Source organism: Pyxicephalus adspersus, chromosome 3 (assembly GCF_032062135.1).
Source record: "Pyxicephalus adspersus chromosome 3, UCB_Pads_2.0, whole genome shotgun sequence".
Taxonomy (NCBI): Eukaryota; Metazoa; Chordata; class Amphibia; order Anura; family Pyxicephalidae; genus Pyxicephalus; species Pyxicephalus adspersus.
In genome coordinates this window covers 24,862,066-24,870,602 of record NC_092860.1, presented here as the reverse complement: position 1 = coordinate 24,870,602, position 8,537 = coordinate 24,862,066, and the positions used below count along the sequence as shown (strand labels likewise).

Below are 8,537 nucleotides of genomic sequence, written 5' to 3'. Positions count from 1 at the left end.
AGACACACAGGCTGCAGCCAGCATAAAGGACACACACGCAGGATCAGATATCTGGAGCTGTCTTATAAACAGGTGAGTGTCTTATTTTATTAATTTATTATTTTTTTTAAAAATCTGGGGGTGGCTTACTTAATGGGGATGTCCTAAAATCGGGGAAACACGGTATGTTCTGCACACAGCGAGCAGGGAAGCCCCATTTGTATTTAGGAGGCGTCCGTATGTCGGATGTCCTTAACCCTGGGACTACCAGTATAAAAGTCTACCCACATATATAAAAAAATCCATCCACATATTCATTAAAACCAAATCTGCATGGAGGAATATATAAGAATATATTTTGCATGTAGAATGTTATTATACATTATGGCAGCTCAAGGCATCCTGTTGAAAAACACTACAGATTGTGGTTAGGAACAGAACACGCATTATATTAGGCTATCCAAATAAATACTTTACTTTTCTTGCACTCTTCCTCCAAACAATGGATCTGCCAGCAATAGATTGATGATGTACACATCTAAATCAGGATATACAATAGTAAAATCATGCTTTACATAAATGTATATAGACTGTGTGTAAAATTAAAATGTAATCATGACCATTTCTTTACAATACCAAAGCTTAGTTTCCTAAATAGATGATGAAAAGTTCAGTCGATGCTGTCCGTGCCTTTTATTTATATTGCAACAAAAGTCTTGAGGATATTGAATTAAGTTCAGGTGTAATCTGAAGCGAATATAATGAACAAAGAAACTCTGTGTAAAACAGCTGTTACTCGATATATGCTCAGAAATCATTTTATTTATGATTGTAAAGTCATTTGAGATATTGGTTTCCCTATAGCTTTCCATCTTCCTATCCTCATGCCTTTCAACGCACTCATTTATAAAACAGAATGAATTATATAACATCCAAGTTTGCTCACATTTCTGCATTTGTCTTGGCAACACACGTTTACCACAAAGAAACACCTTTTTGTGCTGCCAGAAGAAAGAGGATTTTGTGGTTTTCTAACAAATATACTTCCCCCAAGGCCAACCGCCATAATGGTTCTAAATTGTGTTATTGATCCACTCGGATATTCTGATCTCATCTACAGCAAGCATTAAATACAACAGTTTCTCAGTTGTATGTGCACTTTTATAAATTAAAAAATTTGGTTGTTTGTGTGCCAGCATCCTGTAAGATAAACCTTAATAAAACCATTTAAATACTGAGACTTACAGGGTACTTGAATCGTATTTTGTACAAGGCATAGAAAGTTACTTTTTATTATTGGCCTATACTGTAAAAGAATATATTTTTATTCCAATTATACTTAAGAAACAATATCATGAGTGGTATAAATTGTGGCACAACACAAGCTACACTTTGGAGCCTAGGGTCCCAGGCTAGACTCCAACAAACAGACATATAAAAGATAGCCAAACCATTTTCTGTTCGACAGCAACAATTACAGCCAACACGATTCAGGGGCCAAAAGAACTCGCCCTTTATCAGAGCACTATAGTAATGTATGGACTGTTCTTTTTTTTGGACTGTTTTTTTTTAATGGAAATGGAAAAACCATTTAATTTCCTTTAAAATTGTTCACATTATTGCATATATTAAAAATAAATAAAAATATCCCTATTTAATGTACAGCGCTTCGTAATATGTTGGCGCTATATAAATCCTGTTTATTAACCTCCTGGGCGTTACACTGATGTCTAGATTTCTGTACCAAAAGCGTTACACTGTTTTTCATGAATTTTTTTTTTTTAATTTTAGACCTGTAAGTTACAGAAATATGTCCGAGCAAGGGTCTAGTAGATATCATGAATATAAAAAAATGTTTGAAACACACAATCATGTAAAACAAAAAAAATGTACTTTTAATAAAATCCTATCCTATTTTTTTTGCATAGAAATTTTTGTTTATATTGTGGGCTTGTAATTCTTAGGATTAACTCCCGGGAATGATAATTATATTTATTTATTATATTATAATCATAAATTATAATATAATACATAAATATAAATAATAATTTAAAACAATAATGAAATATTAGACAACAATGTAATCTAAAAATAAAATTAAAAATGTACTTTTATTTTTATTTCATGTTGTGTGGTGTTTTTGTACTGTAAAAACCATTTAAAAGCAGATTACATTGGATTTCTGCATTGTGCTTCACATCTCACTGCAGATGCCAGCAGCAATAGCAAATCTTTTATTTCTGCTAGAGGAGCTGTGGACACTGGGTAAGTATTTCCTTACGGGTTAACGATAATTGCAACTTTTTTTAGCACGGAAAAGTTCGGGTTTAACGGTTGGGAGGTTAATAATATTAATAATAATAATAATAATGTTCAGATCAGTAAAACACCTAGCATAGATTGCCTCTATCCCTGAGGAAATAGGCACATTCATGAATTACGTCTTAATATGTCTGAATTTTCTTTTACCCAAGTTGGTTCTATATGAGTGATATGTGATTTTTAACTTGGTAAACTTTGGCCCAGAAGGCCTAACTTTTTTCTAGGCCTCAGATTGTGCACTCGGGATGCCAATAAGATACATCAGGCTGCACGGCTAAAGAGAAGCAGAGGCCGCTGCTGCTATTTCTTTGTTCTTCTTGCTGTTGCAAGTGCTATTGCTGGACAGAATAAACAGTGTTTGATACTGCGATGGTGGACAGCAGGGGGATTGCAGGACACGGAGAGCCGCATGCATTCCCCCATCTGACAATCTGCCCTGATTCCCAGTCAATGTTAGGTGAGTAACAAGTTAATGTCTCTTGTGTCCAATGGCAAGCATTTGTTACACAATTTAAATGAAGCCACAGTGCCATCTACTGGTGAGACCAAAGTATAAACCGTGATTCTTAGTTCTAGTGGTATTTTGAAGGAAAAATATTGGTATATATGGCAAATTGCATTTTACCTTTTTCTAGATGTGGTCTTTGGCGGTATGATGGGCAGTAAGTGTGTTATTGTCTTTGCTATTTTACATGTTTTTTTTTTTTTAGTCAATAGATAGATACAAATTAGAAAGCAAGTTACTGTGCCTAGGCTGTGAGAAACATACTTTATAGGACTACTGAAACACTGAGCTCTCCAAGACTGGAGAAGATACTCTTTTATCAGCGAACCTGGGTGATCCAAAAAATCTGGTATGGATCTGGTCAATGAATGAAAACATTTGCTAACAAATAGCAAATGACTTTAATAAATCCATTCCAGGTTTGCTGGATCACCCAGGTTCACTGATACAAGTGTACTTTCTCCAGCCTGGGAGAGCTTTAGTAAAGGCCCATTAAGGCAGACCAAAGAAGTTGAGAATCTTCACTCAATAAACTGTAGCTTTATTCACTTTGAATAATCAGTCATATGCAGATGAAATACAGAAAAATACATTAACTTTTGGCTTGGTTGGTGTATCCTCATTCAGTTTATTAAGTAAAGATTCCTAACTCAGAAGAAAGGATTAAATCAGCTTCAGCGTATTATTCTCCCTGGCAGTTTACAAGGTGAGAGGCAGTAGATGATTTGTTTGAGACAACATGTGAACACACAACCAAAAGTATAAAAATGACTGTAAATAATTACGTCCTCCTGGGCCAAAAATGTAATCCAAGAAAAAGATAATCTTTTTAAATGTCTAAACAAAGTTGGAGAGAGGGAAGATAAGACATTGTTAGGAGATATACAGTGATCTCTTCCTAAATAAATTATACCTACACTTACACAGTATTTAGTACACATTTACTTAAGCTTAGAATTTTTTTTGTATGTTAAGCGGAGATTTAATTTACTAAATTTAAGATTATTGTCATTGACAATACGAAAGTCAATTTTTGCTTATCTTGCAGCTTTTCAAATGCTGGTAGAAATGTAAAAGGGAATATTTATGTGCTGCATTGTGGTGCCCTACACACCACAATGGGTCTGATATACTAGAGCTCTCCAAGACTAGCGAAGATATACTATCATGGGTGAACCTGGGTGATCCATCCACTCAAAATAATATATATATATATATCTACCTTTGGTGCTGGAAAGGATATATATATGCAGATTTATAATAATTAGGTAGAGCTATGTACACACTTTAAATTATTGTCGTTGGAAAGGATCTTTCACAATCCTTTCTATCAACAAAAGATTGAACGATGCATGAACCAGCGCTGTACATACTGCACCATTCTGCTTTATGTAGAAGGGAGGGGGAAAATGACGGAGCTGCGCCCCACTGTGCTCTCTCCTCTTCTCTTTCTTTTTAATTGTTTGTGGATCTGCCAGGACGGATCCATGAATGACGAACGCTATACACATGGCAGATTCTAAGCCTCAAGGTGATTATCAGACGAGAATCATCTTACGTGTACGTAGCCTAAGATTTACACATTATCCTATTTTCCATTTCCCAAACAAGGCCTCAATGAAGGAAACAGACACAGGCAAAGCAAAATTAGAAATTTTATTTCTAAAAATACTCAATGTAGGCAAAAATTGTTTAATTAGCATTGCACGTATGCACATGTTCACACAAAATATTTTCATTTGTAAAATCCATTATATCTGCAGGTGGAAAACCCCTGTTATCAAATACAAAACATCACAGCAGAAAAGAAGCATATCCACAGACCACATATATACATAAAACTATAAAGTGTTTACTCACTGACTGGCTCAGTATGTGATATATTTAGCAGACAACCTGTTTGTACAAATACACAATTACTAACTGCTTAATAACTAGTTCAGATATTTAACAAGTTTACAGTCTTTCTGACCTAACTTTTAAAGTGTATGGCACAGAAACAAATTTAAATCAGCAATACATTTACATTTGCCTATGTTTTTTGTTGTAAGTTCAGAAAACTACATGTTGAAAATCTAATAAGCGCCTAACTTCCTAAAATAGGATGATGGCATTGGCTGCATTGAATGTAAATCCCAAATAAGGGGGAAGGGTTCTGTAGTAAAGCAGGAAAATCAGAACAGATACAACTTCTTGGCAATTCAGTGCAGCAAAGGCAGAGTTGTCAGCTAAACTAGGAATTTATCAGATTGCTGGGAGATGTGGGAACCAGGGCAAATGTACATGATTCCTGAAAAAAAAAAAAAAAAAAAAAAAAATATATATATATATATATATATTGGAGTGCTTTTTTTTTTAGGCATACACTTTAGGTAAACCATTCAGAACAGTTTATTGATTACACTCAGAGTATATTTTCAGAAGTAGAGTGGACTGGACAAAGTTATGTTATCATGAGCTTGAATGATGCCAAGGGAGTAAATGTCTCATATTCCATTCTACCAAGCTTTTTCTTTCACATACTGTTTTGATTCCTTCCACATAGTGGAATAATCAGCAATTATTAAGCCTCATATCATTGATTGTCGTTCATTTAAAATTTCACATGTAGTGCAAGGGCCTGCCTTATTGAGTACAGATTAAATTGAATTTTTAGGTAGGAAATTAACATTAAATAGTTTTGAGAAATCTAAAGGGGATTGTACACAAAAAATATCTATTATGTCTGGCCAGCTGTAGAGTTCACAATAAATGTAATTTGTTGGATCTCTCAGAAGTCCAATTTTAGGAACCCCTTTTTCACATGTGAATATTATACAACACATTCAGATTATTTACTAAATGAACGTAAGCTGTTGCTTGAGCAATGTGGATTTTCACTTTACAAGGTTACATTTTACTTAGGTAAGTGGATAAAGTAAAACTGCATTGATGTTATTCAAATTATGTGTAACTTCTGTTTTACTTCTGGGCAAATAAAGGAAAGTAAGAATACGTGGACCCTGTTTAGTAGGAAGTGGAAGGTGAAATAGATTGGAAACCAGAAAGTATTTATCAAAATAATTGTCCTGCATTTGTTATTTACAGAGTTAAACCATTTAAGGATGAAATGAAAGATATGTGTTGGGAATAGTTTAATCACCTTTCAATATCAAAAGACTAGAAATGTTGATATCATTTATCCATAGGGCTATTAGACTGGTCAAAGAAGAAATACAACCACCTTGTCTGTTCTTGTGTCCAATCAATGTACTTCTACTGTTCCAAGTGTCATCTAAAAGTATGACACTGATCTCAAAATAAAACAGGAACTATTTGAGTCAAATTGCCTTATCTACACTTCAAAGGCATCCTTTAGGTTAATTGATGCTTTAAAGTATATGATTCTTACACCCATCAAGCATACCACTCTACTCATTCATTCACAAACATTATATTCAAAAGAATCTTAATTTTAAAAAAATATATATTTAGTACAGATAAAATTAATTTCACCATTTTTTTTGTATTTTCAGTATATTCATTCCGTTAGAATGACACAGGAGTTATTCTCACAATTTTCTTCCAACCAAGGAACAGAAATGGAAGTGTCTTCAACATTTTCTTTCTGACATGAATCAGAATTAGCAGTGTTTGATCCAACCAAGATGTTTCCTTAGAATTTGTATGTCAGGAAATCCAATTCCTCAGCTGTAGCACAGATGACTTCCAAAATACTTGTAAAATTCTGATTGTAGTTTAAATATGGCTAAATGATATATGTTTGTTTATATACAAAATATCAAGTTAGAGGCTTCACCATCTCCAACCAGTTCTCTCAGGCTGGAAGTACACCCTTCGTCTTAAATCATTTATCATTTTGAGATATTACTGTATTTTTATAAATATTGAAGAGATGATGCCAGAAAAAAAAAAAGTTTCCAGTATTTTGCAAAACAGTAATTTCCATCTGTACGATTGACTTTGTCTTTCAATGCGAAGACTATATATCTTCTAAGCAATAAAATGCCACAGTGCTTATTAATTTGCAGTCAGTGCTAGGAACCATGCTGTTCCCTACTTTACATACTGCTGTCAGATTTCCATGGTAGACTATTGTGCAATGTTTTCAATAGGTATTGTCTTCTACTTTCTTCATTCTTCTGACGGTAGTTCAAAAAGTAAAATCCTCTTGGGGTTACTTTAAAAAGAAATATATATATATCCAAGCAAAAGTAATTTTTATGAAGATGGATCCAATACAGCTATGAAATCCAAGAAAAGATCAGAATGATCCCACATAAGCTTTCTGGTTAAATGACATCTAATAAAAAGGCCATCATTGATATACAGTAGGTAGAGAGCTTCAAGGAGTCAGGTCAGAATTTGAGGTAAGTCATTTAAATTACTACTGAAGAACATATATGTTTGATGTGCTGGACAGTCTAAAACTGAATGCTGAAAATCCAAAACATAAGCAATAGGCGTGGTCTTAAAATTGACCAAATTCCATCCAAGCTTTCTGGTAACACCTTAACAAACAGTTCTGGTGCTTAATCACAGTGTTTAGTGGAGTCAGCAGTAAAGATTACGTTTGTGGTTTGCTAGTATTGCTCTTATAGACTACAAGGGTGACCAAAAATGGAATTATACAAATCGGTGTAAATATTAAAGCCAATAATACATTTTCTGGTGGATCTATGAATTCTTCAGACATTGCACAATTGGTAAAAAACTTTATATGAGCATTCAGAATGGCGTCATGTGCCAAGTCATTTGGGTAGCCGACAAGGAGGTGGTCAGCATAACCTTCCAGGCATTCCTGTAAGTCACTGTAGAATCTAGAGTGTAAAAAAAAAAGGTGTCAAGATTTCAGATACTGAATTCCTGTGAATCTGTTCACCATACAAACTCACCCTGACCTTAAGTTGTAGTGGTGAACAAGCTCTAAGTAAATCTATACATTTTATTGATATAATATGATCAAAGTCACCTTTTTCTTAGGTCTATATGTAAAGTATATGGTTAGGACTAAAAAAATTGTGGATTTAAGAATTACAATTTAGGAGTTAATTATATAAATAAAAAAATAATTATTTATGAAGAAGTTATTAATTAAAGTTCTGAAGTTTGATTATGTATTATGAGTAATATGAGATAATATTCTTTCCCCAGCTTATGTGAGGGTGACAACATCCTCCTTTTGGCCTGATTCCAGAGAATAGTGCTTAGCCAAAATTTCAGCATTGTGTGAAAGTGACTTCTCGGATATTTTGGCTTATTTGACATTCCCAGGGATCTTGCCATCAATAGGATGAAATTACCTCCCGTTCTATAAAAACTAAGGAAGGGCAAGTATCAGTAAAAATTTTTTACCCCCAAATTACCTTTTTATTTTTTGCATTGTTTTCATAGGAGGGCCACACTTAAGCAAACTCTGTCTGAAATGTAGGGTTTGTTTTAATCCTAGAACTGATGGCTTTCAACAATAAACTCTAGTCTTCACTAAGCCCATAAAAATTAATCACTTTACTTCTGGACTTTTTGTTCTTCTGTACAGAGCTGAATAATGTCATCAGCTCAAACAGGGGAATATAGAATATAGAACATTTTTCCCTAACTACCGATACTAACTCTACTCTCTCTATACTCTCCCATATCCCATATCATTTTAGTTCTTTTTTCTTTCTCGGTGGTGGTTTTCTCTCCTCCTTTTGTTTTTTCTGTATCCTCACATTTATTATATTTTATT

General features: G+C 33.9%; 1 protein-coding gene across 1 annotated transcript in view; it reads right to left on the bottom strand.

The window, feature by feature from the left end:
* Positions 1–4,445: 4,445 nt before the first annotated feature.
* The window catches only part of RAMP2 (receptor activity modifying protein 2), a 44,738-nt gene continuing 40,646 nt past the window's right edge, over positions 4,446–8,537 (bottom strand). The window contains exon 5 of the mRNA XM_072403988.1: positions 4,446–7,626. Coding sequence (XP_072260089.1) covers positions 7,374–7,626 — 253 coding nt within the window. The 3' untranslated portion in view covers positions 4,446–7,373. The remainder of the gene's footprint in view (positions 7,627–8,537) is intronic.